This window comes from Scyliorhinus torazame, chromosome 2 (genome assembly GCF_047496885.1).
Source record: "Scyliorhinus torazame isolate Kashiwa2021f chromosome 2, sScyTor2.1, whole genome shotgun sequence".
Classification (NCBI taxonomy): domain Eukaryota; kingdom Metazoa; phylum Chordata; class Chondrichthyes; order Carcharhiniformes; family Scyliorhinidae; genus Scyliorhinus; species Scyliorhinus torazame.
The window spans coordinates 273,269,218-273,288,197 of record NC_092708.1 but is presented as its reverse complement, the minus strand read 5'-3'; the positions used below and the strand labels follow the sequence as shown (position 1 = coordinate 273,288,197).

The 18,980-nt window shown below is 45.8% G+C and overlaps 1 protein-coding gene across 2 annotated transcripts in view; it reads right to left on the bottom strand.

Annotated features, from left to right (window-relative positions):
- The window catches only part of LOC140398684 (codanin-1-like), a 185,795-nt gene that overhangs the window by 80,489 nt on the left and 86,326 nt on the right, over nucleotides 1-18,980 (bottom strand). For both annotated transcript variants that reach the window (XM_072487669.1, XM_072487679.1), the window contains exon 11: nucleotides 8,273-8,387. In XM_072487669.1, the coding sequence (XP_072343770.1) occupies nucleotides 8,273-8,387 (115 nt within the window). The remainder of the gene's footprint in view (nucleotides 1-8,272; nucleotides 8,388-18,980) is intronic.

Below are 18,980 nucleotides of genomic sequence, written 5' to 3'. Positions count from 1 at the left end.
GATGTGCAGGTTAGGTGGATAAATTGCCCTTAGTGTCCAAAATTGCCCTTCGTGTTGGGTGGGGTTACTGGGTTATGGGGATAGGGTGGAGGTGTTGACTTTAGGTAGGGTGCTCTTTCCAAGAGCCGGTGCAGACTCGATGGGCTGAATGGCCTCCTTCTGCACTGTAAATTCTATAATTTAGCCCCATTAGCTTGCCCATCACTAATTCCTTAGTGATAACAATCATCTCAAGGTCCTCACTTGCATAGCCCTCCATCAGTCACTGGCATGTTATTTGTATCTTCCACTGTGAAGACCGATCCAAAAAACCTGTTCAGTTCCTCAGCCATTTCCTAATCTCCCATTATTAAATCTCCCTTCTCATCCTCTAAAGGACCAATATTTATCTTAGCCACTCTTTTCTGTTTTATACATTTGTTGAAACTTTTACTATCTGTTTTTATATTCTGAGCAAGTTTACTCTCATAATTTATCTTACTCTTCTTTATAGCTTTTTAGTAGCTTTCTGTTGCCCCCTAAAGATTTCCCAGTCCTCTAGTCTCCCACTAATCTTTGCCACTTTGTATTCTTTTTCCTTCAATTTGATACTCTCCCTTATTTCCTTAGATATCCACGGTCGATTTTCCCTTTTTCTACCGTCCTTCCTTTTTGTTGGTATAAACCTTTGCTGAGCACTGTGAAAAATCGCTTGGAAGGTTCTCCACTGTTCCTCAACTGTTTCATCATAAAGTCTTTGCTCCCAGTCTACCTTAGCTAGCTCTTCTCTCATCCAATTGTAATCTCCTTTGTTTTAAGCACAAAATACTAGTGTTTGATTTTATCTTCTCACCCTCCATCTGTATTTAAATTCCACCATATTATGATCGCTCCTTCCGAGAGGATCCCTAACTATGAGATCATTAATCAATCCTGTCTCATTACACAGGACCAGATCTAGGACCGCTTGTTCCCTCGTAGGTTCCATTACATACTGTTCTAGGAAACTATCACGGATACATTCTATAAACTCCTTCTCAAGGCTGCCTTGACCGACCTGGTTAAACCAATCGACATATAGATTAAAATGCCCCATGATAACTGCTGTACCATTTCTACATGCATCAGGTGTTTCTTTGTTTATTGCCTGCCCCACCATAATGTCACTATTTGGTAGCCTATAGACTACTCCTATCAGTGACTTTTTCACCTTACTATTCCTGATTTCCACCCAAATGGATTCAACCTTATCCTCCATAGCACCAATGTAACCCCTGCTATTACCCGGATGTCATCCTTAAATAACAGAGCTACACCACCTCCCTTACCATCCACTCTGTCCTTCCGAATAGTTTGTTACCCTTGGATATTTAACTCCCAGTCATGACCATCCTTTAACCATGTTTCAGTAATGGCCACTAAATCATAGTCATTCACGATGATTTGCGCCATCAACTCATTTATACCTTATTCCGAATACTACGAGCATTCAGGTAAAGTACACTGATGTTGGCTTTTATACCTCTGTTTTGAATCTTCACACCTTGATCAGTAACCTCTCCCAAGTTATTTTTCGTCTTAAAGTTTCTCATAATTTTCCTTGTCGTTGAACCCATATCTTCATGTAAGAACCTGCCGCGTCGCTTTCCATTTATGTTTTTACTTCCCGTTTTATTCCTTTTAGTATTACTGAACCTATTCACTGAGCTCCCCTCTGTACCTTGCACTGTCGCCCTTTTTGATTTTTGACTATGGCTTCTCTGCCTTACACTTTCCCCCTTACTGCCTTTTGTTTCTGCCCTTGTTTTACTACCTTCCCGATTCCTGCATTGTTTCCCATCCCCCTGCCACATTAGTTTAAACACTCCCCAACTGCTCTAGCAAATAGCCCCTCCCGAGGACATCAGTTCCAGTCCTGCCCAGATATAACCCGTCCAGTTTATACAGGTCCCACCTCCCCCAGAACCTCCCCAATGTCCCAGGAAATCCTTCCCCTGACACCATCCCTTCAGCCACGTATTCATCCTATATATCCTGTCATTTCTACTCTGACTAGCACGTGGCACCGGAAGTAATCCTGAAATCACTACCTTGAAGGTCTAATACAGGTGGGAAATATACCGTAAATATCAGAACCTTTAAGAGTATTGACAGGCAGAGGAATCTGGGTGTACAGGTCCACAGGTCACTGAAAGTGATAATTCAGGTGGAGAAGGTAGTCGAGAAGGCACACGCCATGCTTGCCTTCATCAACTGGGGCACAGAGTATAAAAACTGGCAAGTCATGCGGCAGTTGTATAGCATTAGTTAGGCCACACTTGGAATATAGTGTACAATTCTGGTTGCCACACTATCAGAAGGATGTGGAGGCTTTGGAGAGGGTGCAGAAGAGATTTACCAAGAGGTTGCGTGGTATAGGGGGCATTAGCTACGAAGAGAGGTTGGATAAACTGGGGTTGTTCTCCGTGGGATGGCAGAGGTTGAGGGCGACCCGATAGAAGTCTACAAAATTATGAGGGGCATGGAGACTGGTTAGTAAGAAGTTTTTTCCCAGGGTGGAAGAGTCAATTACTCGGGCAGCACGGTAGCACAGTGGTTAGCACAGTTGCTCCACAGCTCCTGGGTCCCATGTTCGATTCCTGGCTTGGGTCACTGTCTGTGTGGAGTCTGCACATCCTCCCAGTGTCTGCGTGGGTTTCCTTCGGGTGCTCCGGTTTCCTCCCACAGTCCAAAGATGTGCAGGTTAGGTGGATTGGCCATAATAAATTACCCTTATGTGTCCAAAAAGATTGGGTGGGGATGTGGAGGTGTGGGCTTGGGTGGGGTGCTCTTTCTGGGGGCCGATGTAGACTCTCTGGGCCGAGTGGCCTCCTTCTACACTGTAACTTCTATGATCTATATAGGTTTAAGATGGGAGGGGCAAAGTTGAGAAGAATGTGCAAGGGAGTTTTAAAAATTTTTTAAAAATATATATATATATATATATACACACACACACACACACACACACACACACACACACACACACACACACACACACACACACGAGGGTTGTGGGTGCCTGGAACTTGCTGCCTGAGGTGGAAGCAGATACGATAGTGATGTTTAAGGGGCGCCTTGACAAATACACAAATAGGATGGGAATAGAGGGATACGGATCCCAGAAGTGTAGAAGGTTTTAGGGTAGACGGGAAGCATGGTCATTGCAGGCTTGGAGGTCCGAAGGGCCGGTTTCTGTGCTGTAGTGTTCTTTGAATGATACAATGTTGTCTAGATCTGACTGCATATTAATACATACTAGTTCAGTATCTGAAGAGTCAAGAATGGTACTGAACATTGTGCAGTTCACTTCTAACCTTATGATGGAGGAAAGGGGATTGTTGAAGCAGCTACAGATGGTTAGGCCTACGAAACTACCCCATTGAACTCCTGCAAAAATGTCCTGCGACTGAAATGATTGACCTTCAACAACCACAACCATCTTCTTTTGTGCTAGATACGAGTCTAACCAGTGGAGAATTTCCCCCGATTCCTATGGACTTCAGTTTTGTCAAGTCTCCTTGATGCTGCATTCAATCAAGTGCTATCTTAAAAGTAAAGGGCAGTCACTCTCACCTCACCCCAGGAGTTCAGCTCTTTTGTCCATGTTTAGACCATAATGAAGTGAGGAGCGGAGTGGCTCTGGTGGAACCCAAATGGAGTGTCAGTGAGCAAGTTATTGCTGAGTACGTGTTACCCGATGCCACTGTTGACAATGTCTTCGATCACTTTGCTGAGGATCGGGAGGAGGTACAATGGGATGGAAATTGGTCGAATTAGACTTGTATTGCTTTTTGTTGACAGGACAGCATGGCTGGGTAATTTTTCACACTGACGGGCAGATGCCAGTGTTTTAGCAGTTGTGGAACAGCTTGGCAAAGGGCTCAGCTGGTTCAGGAGCACACCAAAGTGACACCAGGGCCCAGAGCCTTTGTTGTATCCAGTGCCTTCAACCATTGCTTGATATCACATGGAGTGAATCAAATTCGCTGAAGATTGACCTCTCTGCGATGGTAGGGACATCATGAAGAAGTAGAGATGGATCATTTACTCTGGTGAAGGTGGTTGCAAATGCTTCACCGTTGTCTTTTGCACAGATGTGACGCCAACCCCTATCATTTAAGATGGAGATATTTGGGAAGCGGTCTCTTCCAATTTATTGTTTAATTATCCACCACCAGTTATGACTTGATGTGGCAAGACATAAACACTTATAAATGAGTAGGAACTGGAGTTACCATTGGGCCCCTCAAACTTGCACTGTCATTCACTAAGATCATGGCTGATCTGATTGTAAAATCACATCGCATTCCTGACTGCCCTGATAGCCTTTCACCACCTTGCTGATCAAGAATTTATCTAGCTCTGCCTTAAAAATATTCAAAGATTCTGCTTCCACCATCTCTTGAGGTCGAGTCCCAGAGACTCACGACCATCAGAGAAAAAAGTTTCCTTATCGCCATCTTAATGGGCAACCCTTATTTCTAAAGTGACCCCTAGTTCTAGATTCTTGCACAAGGGGAAACATCAACTCCATATACACACTGTCAAGATCTTTCAGGATCTTGTACGTTTCAATCAAGTCATCTCTTACTCTTCTAAACTCCAGTGGTTGTAAGCCTATCCTGCCCAATCTTTCCTCACAAGACAGCCTGCCAATTCCAGGTATTAGTCTAATAAACTTCTGTGAACACTGCAGAGCTTTGATCTGATCCATTAGTTGGTATCCTTCTGAAAAAGGGAAAAGCTTCGAATCACTTTGGACTTATTCCAGGAGAATTTTGTGTCCACTTATACTATAGAATGGAAGGAGATTTGGTCATTGAGCTAACTGCGGAGGGGGTGGGGGGGTTCTGTACTTTAGAGATGTTGCCTACTGAAATAGTGTTTCATCACTGTTTCTTTGAGTTTGTTTGTTAAAGTAAGGTCTTATAACTTGAAATCTTGTTGTATATACTTTTAACCATTCACTGGAAGTTCACATTTCTTTTTAAACATTATCGATCTCTATGGAGGTTGGATGACAATGCAAACCTGAATATTACAGTTTTAAAAGAAAACCAATAAAATTTAAATCATTCAACATTTGAAACACTGTATAAAGGATGAACTTTTAGCTTGCCACTTTCACTCAAGTCTAAACAGAATGGAGAGGGATCATCATCAGGAAGTTGCTGCATGTTCTGAATGAACTATTCATCCACATGATACAGAAGGTTACCATTTAGCTTATCACACCTGTGCCAGTTCTCCAAGGGCTGTCCAATTAATTCCACTCTCCTCTTTCCTCATCGCAAAGGTTTCCTTTTTAAGTATTTACCAATTCATTTCTGAGAGGTATTTTTGAATTTGCTTCCACCATTATTTTGGGCAGTACATTCAAGATCATAACTTGCTTCATAAAAATATTCACAATATATATTAATGATTTGGATGAGGGAACAAAATGTGACATCTCAAAGTTTGCAGATGATACCAAGTTGGATGGGAAGGTGAACTGTGAAGAGGATGCAGAGATCCTACAGCATGATCTGGACAGGTTGGGCGAGTGGGCAAATCAATGGCAGATGCAGTATAATTTGGATAAGTGTGAGGTTATTCACTTTGTAAACAAAACCAGGAAGGCAGATTACTACCTGAATGGTTGTAAATAGGGAGGGGGGAGTGTGCAGCGGGGACCTGGGTATCCTTGTGCACCAGTCGCTGAAGGTAAGCATGCAGGTGCAGCAGGCGGTAAAGAAGGCTCATGGTATGTTGGCCTTCATTGCGAGAGGATTTGAGTACCTAGAATAGTGTGTGCAGTTTTGGTCTCCTTCTCTGAGGAAGAATGTTCTTGCTCTCGAGGGAGTGCAGCGAAGGTTTACCAGACTGATTCCAGGGATGGTGGGACGGTCACATGAGGAGAGATTGACTAGGTTAGGATTGTTTTCCTGGAGGTCAGAAGAATGAGGGGGGTTCTCATAGAGACTTATAAAATTCTAACAGGATTAGACAGGGTAGATGCTCCCGATGGTGGGTGTGTCCAGAACCAGGGGTCACAGTCTGAGGATTCAGGGTAAACCATTTCGGACAGAGATGAGGAGACATTTCTTCATCCAAAGAGTGGTGAACCTGTGGAATTCATTACCACAGGAAGTAGTTGATGCTAAAACATTGAATATATTCAAGAAACGGCTGGATATAGCACTTGGGGAGAATGGGATCAAAGGCTATGGGGAGAAAGCAGGATTAGGCTATTGAGTTGGATAATCAGCCATGATCGTGATGAATGGCAGAGCAGGTTCGAAGGGTCAAAAGGCCTCCTCCTGCTCCTATCTTCTATGCATCTATGTACCCTGACCACCCCTTGGTTTTGATTTTGTCAGTTATCAAATCGAAAAAAGAATCTGCTGCTTTAAAGAAGCATCCCAATTTTCTAAATGGACAAATCTCCAGCATTCCACTTCCTCATTTGAGTCAGAGAAAAATTTCAAAGCTGCTGCTGTTCATTATATGACCAATGACATCAAACAACTCTTTTAAATTCACATTCGAGTATTAATTTTAAATCCAAAACAGAATCTATTGCCAAATTCTATTTCACACAATTACAGTAGTTAAGGAGGCTATTTGGCAGATTGAATCTGCACCGACTCTTTCAAGGAGCAATCGAGTTAAGTCCTACTTCCTGGCTCTTACCCAATAGGCCATTTTTTCTCTTCAAAAATGTATTAATTCCTTTTGAAAGCTACTATTGAAATACCCAGACAGACAACAGCACATTCCAAATTCAAGCTATTCATTTTTGTGTCATGTTGCCTCCAATTCCTTTGACAATCACCTTAAATCTGTGCTCGCTTGTTATCAGCACTTCAGTCATTGGAAACAGTTTCTCTTCTATATCCAAACCTGTTAAATGCTTCTGTATCTCCTTCCTAGGGTCAGAACAGCAGTTAGCACTGCTGCCTCACAGCACTAGGGATACAGGTTCAATTCCAACCTTGGGTGACTGACTGTGTGGCATTTGCACATTCTCCCAGTGTCTGCGTGGGTTTCCCCCGGGTGCTCAGGTTTCCTCCTACATGTACCGGCTAAGTCGATAGACCATGCTAAATTGCTCCTTAGTGTCCAGCAGTGAGGTGGGGTTATGGGATTACTACGATGGAGCGGGTAGTGGTCCTCGGTAGGATGCTGTTTTAGAGGGTCGGTGTGGACTCGATGGGCCGAATGGCCTCCTTCTGTATTGTAGGGATTCTGTGATTCCAGTCTCCTCTGTTCCAAGGAGAACAATTCCAGCTTCTCCAGTCTATTGATGCAAGTATAATTCCGAAAACCTGGAACTGTTCTGGCAAATTTCTCTTCTCCAAAGTCTCTGTAGCAATCCCAATGTGCAACACCCAAAATTGGCCATAACTGGGACCCTGGCTGTACATAGATTTTGCATACCTTCATGGATTTTTCACTCTTTACCTCCAGTTACCAAGCCCAGGATCCCATATGTTTTCATAACTTGTTGTTGACCTGTCCTGTCACTTTCAGAGATTGTGCAAGGTTTTTCTCTCTCTCTTCTGCCATTAGCTTGGATTGTCTTTCCTCAGTCTTCCTACCAAAACACATCTCCTCACATTGTTCCATGTGGAATTCCATTTCACTTTTTATCCACCCAGTCTACCAGCCTCTGTATTTCTGAAGTTTATTTCTGCTCATTTACAGATCACACCAAGTGATGACAATTTTATTGTTTAATAGGAGTAGGCAAAGAAGAAAGTACATCCTGGGATTCTGCAACAAAAGCCATCCAGTACCTACATTTAAATAATACACAGCAGGTCAAAGAAAAAAAACATTGATCTCATCAGAAATAAAACAAGACCGATAAGCAGGCCCTATTTGCACTATGCCAAGATTGATTTTGACTTTTTGCTATGAGGAAATATTCCCACAATAAAAATCTACTGCAATAACCACAAATTTCCCTCAATTTCACTTTAGCCTGATGCACTCTGATCCATAAACATAGAACATTATGCTTGGATAATGTAAGTTGTTCATTGTGTCACAAAGAGCAGCATCATACCAGATAGATGTTTTACTGACATGCTCATTTCTTCCAATTCAAGAACACAAATGATATATTTAGCATTGTAAACTAAACAGTGAATTGCATCTGGATTTGAATGCACAATACACATGCTAAATCCTTTGTCAGGAGAAAACATTTGTGGATCACTGACGCTCAATTCTAAATTAATAAAACCTCACATCAATGCTTTACCTGTTCACCCACAGCCACTTCACCTTCTGAAGACTCATGGTTCAGAATCGCAATGCTGTCCAGTTCCAAAATCTGCTGGCAAAGGGTGTCTGATAAGTGCTGATTTAACTGATGGCTATGTAAGAAAAGGAGAATGAAATGAGCCCTTTAGATAAATGAAGTGCCAGAAATAACACTGCCATGTGAGTGAACTAGATATAAAAGTTACAGACAGGGTCATGTTATATTTATTGAAGATAGATTACGTCAAAGAAGAGGGATGTTACTTGATGTCAGATTTTATCAAAGCCATTAATTTATCAACTTTAGCAGCAGGACTGTATTTTGGGAGCACTACAAGTGGACCCTGACATTCGGCAGTATGTTCAGAAAGGGGCCCGGAATTTGGAAGGATCAACAAGAGGTCCCAGAGTTCTTGGAAGAAAGGAGCACGGTCTGTTAATGCCCTTCCTTGTCTAACTTAGAGAATTTAGTGTGCTTGTCCATCGAGGTCTTCAATAAATACGTTTGGACCCACGTCATAGAATCTTACAGCATAGGAAGATACTTCATGCCTTGGTCTGCTCTTTGAAAAAATTAGTAATTATTTCTCTTTTCTTTCCCCATAGCTCTGCATTATTTTTAACCTTTGAATATATATCCAATTCCCCATCAAAAGTTATTTCCATCGCCATCACCCTTTTAAGCAATGTATTCCAGATACGAGCGATACGGTGGCACAGTGGTTAGCACTGCTGCCACACAGCTCCAAGGACCCGGGTTAAATTCCGGCCTCAGGTGGATATGTGGTGTTTGCACTTTCTCCCAGTGTTTGCGTGGGTTTCCTCCGGGCGCTCCAGTTTCCTCCCATAGTTAAAAGATGTGCAGGTTAGGCAGACTGGCCATGCTAAATTGCCCCTTAGTGTCAAAAAGGTTAGTTGGGGTTACTAGGTTATGGGGATAGGGCGGAAGTGTGGGCTAAAGAAGGGTGCTATTTCCAAGGGCCGTTGCAGACTCGATGGGCCGAATGGCCTCCTTCTGCACTGTAAATCTGGAAAGCATCTGGAAAGACACTGCTTGATAAGCATCTGGAAAGACACTGCTTGATTAGGGATAGTCAGCACGGATATGTGAGGGGTAGGTCTTGCCTAACAAATCTTATTGAATTCTTTGAGGAGGTGACCAAGCATGTGGATGAAGGTAAAGCAGTGGATGTAGTGTACATGGATTTTAGTAAGGCATTTGATAAGGTTCCCCATGGTAGGCTTATGCAGAAAGTAAGGAGGCATGGGATAGTGGGAAATTTGGCCAGTTGGATAACAAACTGGCTAACCGATAGAAGTCAGAGAGTGGTGGTGGATGGCAAATATTCAGCCTGGATCCCAGTTACCAGTGGCGTACCGCAGGGATCAGTTCTGGGTCCTCTGCTGTTTGTGATTTTCATTAATGACTTGGATGAGGGAGTTGAAGGGTGGGTCAGTAAATTTGCAGACGATACAAAGATTGGTGGAGTTGTGGATAGTAAGGAGGGCTGTTGTCAGCTGCAAAGAGACATAGATAAGATGCAGAGCTGGGCTGAGAAGTGGCAGATGGAGTTTAACCCTGAAAAGTGTGAGGTTGTCCATTTTGGAAGGACAAATATGAATGCGGAATACAGGGTTAACGGTAGAGTTCTTGGCAATGTGGAGGAGCAGAGAGATCTTGGGGTCTATGTTCATACATCTTTGAAAGTTGCCACTCAAGTGGATAGAGCTGTGAAGAAGGCCTATGGTGTGCTCGCGTTCATTAACAGAGGGATTGAATTTAAGAGCCGTGAGGTGATGATGCAGCTGTACAAAACTTTGGTAAGGCCACATTTGGAGTACTGTGTACAGTTCTGGTCGCCTCATTTTAGGAAGGATGTGGAAGCTCTGGAAAAGGTGCAAAGAAGATTTACCAGGATGTTGCCTGGAATGGAGAGTAGGTCTTATGAGGAAAGGTTGAGGGTGCTAGGCCTTTTCTCATTAGAGCGGAGAAGGATGAGGGGCGACTTGATAGAGGTTTATAAGATAATCAGGGGAATAGATAGACAGTTAGAGACTTTTTCCCCGGGTGGAACACACCATTACAAGGGGACATAAATTTAAGGTGAAAGGTGGAAGATATAGGAGGGACAACAGAGGTAGGTTCTTTACCCAGAGAGTAGTGGGGGCATGGAATGCACTGCCTGTGGAAGTAGTTGAGTCGGAAACATTAGGGACCTTCAAGCAGCTATTGGATAGGTACATGGATTACGGTAAAATGATATAGTGTAGATTTATTTGTTCTTAAGGGCAGCACGGTAGCATTGTGGATAGCACAATTGCTTCACAGCTCCATGGTCCCAGGTTCGATTCCGGCTTGGGTCATTGTCTGTGCGAAGTCTGCACGTCCTCCTTCTGCACTGTAAGTCTGCGTGGGTTTCCTCCGGGTGCTCCGGTTTCCTCCCACAGTCCAAAGATGTGCGGGTTAGGTGAATTGGCCAATGATAAATTGCCCTTAATGTCCAAATTGCCCTTGGTGTTGGGTGGAGGTGTTGAGTTTGGGTAGGGTGCTCTTTCCAAGAGCCGGTGCAGACTCAAAGGGCCGAATGGCCTCCTTCTGCACTGTAAATTCAATGATAATCTATGATTAATCTAGGACAAAGGTTCGGCACAACATCGTGGGCCGAAGGGCCTGTTCTGTGCTGTATTTTCTATGTTCTATTAAATGATTCTATAATTCCTTCTAAAACATTGATTGCTTCTGCAGATAATAATAATAACAACAACAGCAGCATATTGTCACAAGTAGGCTTCAATGAAGTTACTGTGAAAAGCCCCGAGTCGCCACATTACAGTGCCTGTTCGGGGAGGCCGGTACAGGAATTGAACCCACGCTGCTGGCATTGTTCTGCATTACAAGCCAGCTGTTTAGCCCACTGTGCTAAACCAGCCCCTATTTTCCATGTTTTTATCAAATAAAATGTAACCCTAAGTCACAAAAATAGTTTACCACTTTTCTCAGAACAAAAGAATTTTAAACTGAATCTGAAAAGAGGGGAGAAGTTTGCCTGGACTGATTTAAAAAGCAGCCAAGCAAAATTCAGTTTCCTGCTAGGATTAAATCACATGAAAAATTAACTACAATCCCTGTCTGAAATCATGTTTTAGAGAAATAAATCACTATTTCACAAGAATTAGTCTAAAAGTTCCCTTCAGTAAGGCCTTTGACAAGGTCCCTCATGGCAGACTGGTACAAAAAGTGAAGTCACACGAGATCAGAGGTGAGCTGGCAAGATGGATACAGAACTGGCTCGGTCATAGAAGGCAGAGAGCAGCAATGGAAGGGTGCTTTTCTGATTGGAGGGTTGTGACTAGTGGTGTTCCGCAGGGATCAGTGCTGGGACCTTTGCTGTTTGTAGTGTAGATAAATGTAACTGGTCTGATTAGTATGTTTGTGGAGGGCACAAAGGTTGGTGGAATTGTGGATGGAGATGAGGACCGTCAGAGGATACAGCAAGAGAGAGATTGGTTGGAGACTTGGGCAGAGAGATGGCAGATGGAGTTTAATTTGGACAAATGTGAGGTAATGCATTTTGGAATGTCTAATACAGGTGGGAAATATACAATAAATGGCAGAGGTATTGCCAGGGGACCTCCGGTGGTGGCCATGGCGTGAGCGGCCACATATTTGTTAGCTCCTGCACAAGGTGGAATTTGGGTGGAAAGAGGTGCAAGAGTGCCAGGAGAAGGTGTAACGTCTTTGGTGTGGCTGGAGTGGGTCCAGAAGAAGGGAGCTGGTGGAGCAGGGGAGTCCGTGCGCCACAGGTTAAGATGGTGGAGGGCAAAGGGTCTGTGCTGCCCTCCCAGTGATCAATGGAGCAGCTGGTAGTCATAGAGGTTTACAGCATGAAAACAGGCCATTCGGCCCAACTTGTCTATGCTGCTCAGTTAAACTTCTTTTAAATGAGAAGGAAAGCTCTGGAGGACCTGGCCAAGGCGGTAAAACTGCTCAAAGCATGGATTGACCGAGTGGAGCACCGGCTGGAGTCCCAGGGCCAGGCGATCCAGAAAATGGAGTAGGCAGTGGGAGAGCATGAGGAGCAGCTCACCTCATTGGTAGCAGAGGTGGGAGTGATGCGGGAGACCCAAATGAGGCTGAAAGAGAAGAATCTGGAGAATCGCTCAAGGGGGCAAAACTTGTGGATCGTGGGGATGCCCAAAGGCATCGAAGGAGCAGAGGCCATGTATGTGGCCAAATTGCTGGAAAGGCTGATGGGAGGTTTGGGGGGCGGAGGAGGGGGGGAGCCTGTGATCAGCCTCTGGAGGCAACCAAGCGCACAGGAGACAGAGGAGGAGGCCGCAGGCAGGCGAACGCCAAGGACGATGGTGATGCGGTTGCACTGCTTCTTGGACAAAGAGAAGATTCTTCGGTGGACGAGGCAGGCGAGGTGTGTACTGGGGGGGTGGGGGAGAGATAAAAAGAGAGAGCGAGCACTGCGGGTGTGCCAAGACCTGGGTGCAGAACTGGTGTGGGGCCGGGTTTAACTGGGTCAAGGCTGCCCTCTTCAAAGGGGGTGAAGTTTGGAGTGCTATACCCGGCCCGTCACTTTCCAGAATCGGGAATACTAATTTGGTACGCCATAGAAGGCGACGGTGTTGTTGAGGGACAATGGACTGGCAGGAGGGGGACATCGAACTTTTGAGGTGTTTTCCGTTGGTTGTCGTTGGAGAGCTTTTTCTCCTTTGAAATGATTTGTTGGGTTTGGTGGCAGGGTGCTTGGCGACCAGGGTGAGTGCACTGGAGGGAGGGGGAAGGTTTGGCCTCATCTTTTGCACTGATGTGCTGGGCTCCCTCATTATTCACAAATAAATGTGGCAACACTGCAGAGCTTGGCTCTGTCTACCCATGCTCCTGCCAATGCTTGGCACGCAAGTAGTCCTTCACCTCATTTTTAGTTATGTCTGGTGCTGCCCCAGGCATGCTCTCCTGGACTCTTCATTGAGCCAAGATTGATCTACTGGCTTGATGGTAATGGTAGAGTGATGTCTATGGCAAGCCAAGAGATAAAATATTGTGGTGGAATACAATTCTGCCGCTGCTGACAGCCCACAGTGCCTTTTGACTGCCCAGTTTTGAGTTTCTACATCTGTCGTAACTCTATCCCATGTAGCAAGGTGGTGGTGAAAGACAACATGATGAAGGATATCCCTTGAAGGTTGGATTTCATCTCCACAAAGACTATGCAATGGTCACACCTAGTATTTTGACCGAGAACAAATGCATCTGCGACAGATTGGTGAGAGAGTACAGCAGATCTTTTACTCTTATTGGTTCCCCTACCAACAGCCTGGTTCTTTAGGTCTCATCCAGCTCAGTCAGTAGTGGTACTACCAAGCCACACTTGGTAATGGACATTGAAGTCCCTTACCACAATACATGATGCGCTCTTTTCATCCGCAGTGATTCTTCCAACTGGTGCTCAGTATGGAGGAATACGGATTGATGGCACTGCACGGTAGCACAGTGGTTAGTGCAGAAGCTTCACAGCTCCAGGGTCCCAGGTTCGATTCCCGTTTGTGCGGAGTCTGCACGTTCTCCCCGTGTGTGCGTGGGTTTCCTCCGGGTGCTCCAGTTTTCTTCCACAGTCCAAATATGTGCAGGTTAGGTGGATTGGCCATGATAAATTGTCTTTCGTGTCCAAAAAGGTTAGGTGGGGTTACTGGGATAGGGTGGAGGCGTGGGCTTAAGTATGATGCTCTTTCCAAGAGCCGGTGCAGACTCGATGGGCCGAATGGCCTCCTTCTGCACTGTAAATTATGTGATATATGATGAGCCAAGAAGGGGAGGACAACAGAATGTTTCCTTGCCCATGTTTAACCTGATGCCACGAGAATCTGTGAAGTCCAGAGTCAATGTTGAGGACTCCCAGGGCAACTCATTCCTGATCGTATACAATTGTGCTGCCATCTCTGGTGGATCTGTCCTGCTGAGGCAAGACATACCCATGGTTGGTGATGGTGATGTCTGGGACATTCTGCGTGTATGATCACATAAGGCGGTTGCTTCTCTAATCTGTGAGACAGATCTCCCAACTGGTACAATCCCAGGTTTTAGTCAGGACTTTGCAGGGCCGACAGGGCTGGGTGTTCCGTTGTTGTTTGTGATGTGTAGGTTGATGCTAGATGGTCTATCTGGTTTTATTCCTTTTTGACTTTTTTCTAGTGCCTTGGCACAACTGTAGCTAGCTAGGCCATTTCAGGGGCCATTTAAAGTCAATCACATTGCTGTGTGTCTGGAGTAGAGATGTCGCGTCTCACTGAGACTTCCTTCCCGATAGAATATTAAGTGAACCAGATTCATTTTACGAGAATTGACGATAGTTTCATGGTCAGCAGGACTGGAACTAGCTTTTAATTCCAGATTTATTATTTGAATTGAAATTCCAACAGCTACTACCATGGTGGGATTTGAACCCTTGCCCTGTGAGCATTGATGATAATAATAATAATAATATTCTAACAGAAAATGCAGGCTAAACTCAGCAAATCTGGCAACATCTATGGAGGAAAAAACAGAGTGAACATTTTGAGTCTGTATGAGTCTTAAACAGAACTGAATAAGTCCAAAGATGTGCAGATTAGATGGGGTTACATGGATAAGAGAGGGGAGTGGGTCGAGGTGGGGTGCTCTTTCACAGGGTCGGTGCAGGCTCAATGAGCCAAATGACCTTCTTCTGCACTGTACAGATTTTATGGATTGTATAACGGGCAGAAACGTGATGGATTATATAGTTGGGGAGGCAAGTGGAGGAGATGGGGCAGAATAGAAGGTCAGGGATAAATCAGTGCTAAGGAGAGATCGACAAAGATGTCAACGACTCTTCTGAAGAAGAAATGTTTCTTTCTCCACAGATGCTGCCAGACCTGCTGAGTTCATCCAGCATTTTCTGTTTTTATTTCAGATTTCCAGATTCTGCATAATTTGGCTTTTCTCATCCCCAGAGAATTAGCCTGGCACTCTGGATTACTAGTCCAATGACAATGCCTCGCACTTGCATTCCTGTATCGCTCATCATCCATATTCACCCTTCCATGTCCCACCCCTACCTCCTTCAGTACATGGAGCTGAAAAAAGCTATCCCCCAATTCACTTTCAGCTGTACTTTCAAAATCCCAACTACCTAGTCTTTGGCCTTCCATTCGCCACATAATTTCTAATCTTTATTCAACTGTGTTCTCACCTACACCTTTGATGCCCTAGCCCACAATAAAAGTCCCCATTGTACTCTTTAACCCTGGCTATTCCCACAGTACAGCCCTCAGCTCTATTCACTGAAGTCCAAAGACTGGAAATGATACACCACACAACTGGCTTGGGCATCAACCTTCAGATCTGGCTGGGCCACTTAATACACCACTGGGTAGACACGAGTCAGCAAAATTGCTCTCTTCCAGGAACATCACGGAAAGCATAGATAACATCTTGGCTTCTTTTCTCATTCGCAAACCATCATCTTAAACTCCTCTCTCCTCACCTCCAACAACACAAGTCTGATCAATTTCTGCTGTTACGTCCCTCCCTTCCACTAGCCTACCTGGGCAAACTTCCTTTAATTCTCCCCCCCTCCCCCCACCACCCTTGACAAAGCCCTGAATTTGCACCTTTCACCAGCTTTTTCCTTTCTTCCTCATGCCCTCTCTGAGCTCATCTTATCCATCAGACCCACAACCAGTTCCCTCAATCCTATTCCCACTAAACGTCTGATTATTCACATTACACATTAGCTGAAAATGTTCATCTCTCTTAAGGTGTTATCTCTCACTCCTATAAATCTGCTGTCATCAGCCCTCTCCTCACAAAAACATCCACTCTTTTGTCCTTCAAAACTGTTGTTCCATTTCCAACCTCCCTTTCGTCCTAAAAGTCCTTGAATCTGTTGTTGCCTCCCAGATCCGTTCCCTTCTTTTCTGGAACTCTATGTCTTGCTTCAAACAGGAGACTTCAGGTGACGGTCATGAGGTGAATAGTCACGCGAAAGGTGGCTCTTGTCTAAGAATATCGAATAAGGCCTTTTAACCCTGACAAACAAGCACCAATAAGCATAGAAAATCCCCCATCGACTGTACTGCCATCTAAGATGGGAAAGAACCCGCCGCCCTGCCGAAAAGCCAGCAGAGACGAGGGGAATGACTCCTCAGCCTCGAAACAGGGAAGCACACGTGGAGGCATCGAACCGGCGAGGGTCGACCCCACAGATTTCCCAGCGCTGATGGAAGAAATTAAGAGTTTTGTCACTTCCGAGCTCCTGAGACACAAGGAGGAGATGAAAAAAGACCTTTTGGCGGCCGTTGAGGTGGCAGTGGAGGTTGCAACAGCCCCCCATGAGGGAAGCACTGGACGAAGTGGAAAGGCGGCTAGAGGCCCAGAGGTCGACGGCACAGGACTGCAAAAAGGACACTATGGACCAAGGGGACCGGATCACGACACTCAAGGCCGGTAAAGGCCCAAAGGGGTTGAAGGACAGGTAAACGACCAGGAAAACAGGTCATGTTGACAAAACTTGAGGATTGTGGGGCTGCCGAAAGGAACAGAGGAGAGAAACCCACAAAGAATAAATATTGCAGAGATGCTCGGGGAGTTGGTCGGCAAGAAGGGCTTCGGCAAGCCCCCGGAGGTAGACCGCACCCTCGGGTCACTCCAGGGCTGGGGAACCACCACAGGCGAAAATAGTAAAGCTCCATGGATACCAGGATAAAGAACGGATCCTGAGGTGGGCGGAGAGCGCGATGGGGTGCAAGTGGGAAGGACATTCCAGCTGCTTGGATCAGGAAGCGACGGGCAGAATTCAACAGAGCCAAATCCGCATGCCCAACCCTGCCAAAATGTGGGCAAAGAACTATACTTTGACGTCCTGGAGGAGGCCAACAAGTTATCCGAAAAAATGGACTAGACGAGCAACAATAGAGGGCAATGGCCGGAAAGCGGGCTGTAAAGAGCAGAGAGAGGCAAGGACGGCCACAAGCGGGGGTGGGGGGAGAGGGGTGGTAAATCGGAAAATCCGACTGTCTGGGGACCTGCTACACTAGCTGACAAGCTGGGGAACGGAGGTAGAGTGAGGGAGGAGGCCGCGGAGCACTTCCTGCGTTGGGGTGGGGGGGGCACTGGTTGCAACAGGTCGCACGTGGAGATGGTGAAAAAGAGTAAATTATCGTCTCACTCCCGGCCCCACCCCTGCACACTCTCCAGGAGCCAGGCGGTAGTTGCCATACGAAAGACCTGGAACCAGTTCAGGTACCACTTCAAAGTTTGGTGGTATGTCTATAGATGCCCCCATCAGTAACAACCTTATGTTCACATCGGCAAATGATGGACGCTACATTTGGGACATGGAGGGAGGATAGAGAGAAACAGAAAAGTACATGTACGTGGACGGTAGACAGGCGACCCTGGGGGAACCTTCGGAGAAGTTCCAACTCCCGAAAGGGAACCAGTTCAGATACCTGCAGCTGCGCAACTTTCTCCGCAAGGAGACCAAGAACGTTCCCCCAGCTACCTGGACACACACTCTTGGACACAATGGTAGGGCTGGACTGGTTGGGGGGGGGGGGGGGGGGGGAAACGACGACGACATGACAAGTGAGGCGACATTTGCAGACGACATATAGAAAAGGTCAGGACCCCCCCCGCTGGACGAGACCAGACGGAAATGGGGGGGGGGGGGGGTGATGGGGAGACTCGAGACACTGCACAGGATAACTCCACCTCCTCCTTCGCTGGGCTTAATCTAATACAACTCAAGGTGGTGGATAGAGCACACCTTACTAAGACACGCCTGAGCGGGTTCTTCCCAGAGGTGAAGGATAAGTGAGCATGGTAGCACGGTAGCATGGTGGTTAGCACAATTGCTTCACAGCTCCAGGGTCCCAGGTTCGATTCCCAGGCTTGGTTCACTGTCTGTGCGGAGTCTGCACGTTCTCCCCGTGTCTGCGTGGGTTTCCTCCGGGTGCTCCGGTTACCTCCCACAGTCCAAAGATGTGCAGGTTAGGTGGATTGGTCATGCTAAATTGCCCTTAGTGTTCACAATTGCCCTTAGTGTTGGGTAGGGTTACTGGGCTATTGGGATAGGGTGATGTAGGCTTGGGTAGGGTGCTCTTTCAAAGAGCCGGTGCAGATTTGATGGGCCGAATGGCCTCCTTCTGCACTGCAAATTCTATGAATTCTATGAGAGCAGGGTCAGTGGGGCCCGGCCAACCACAGCCACATGTCCTGGTCCTGCCCTAGGCCCAGAGTTCTGGACAGTCTTTTTTGAGGTTATGTCCAAGATTGTGGGGGTCGAGATCGAGCCGTGCTCATCTGTGGTGGTCTTTGGGGTGACACAGCATCCAGAGCTCAGGACAGGGAATGGATCTGATGCCCTGACCTTCGCCTCACTGATCGGCAAGCAGAGAGTTGGAAGCACTGCCGGGAGAGGGGGGGGTGGGGGTACAAATCCCCCCACCCCCAAACACATGGAAAACTGGGGAGGCGGATTATCCCCCATCAGAACAAGTGTACATATAAAGAAAGTCAAGCGTTCTGACATTGACTATATATATGCATGTAAATAACAGACTGCGAGCACGGGAATCTTGGTCACAAAGTGACAACCGTTTGTACAGATGTATAAGCAAGTATTGTTGCCTATATATAGAAATCTTTAAACAAAATGTTACAACCCCAATAAAAC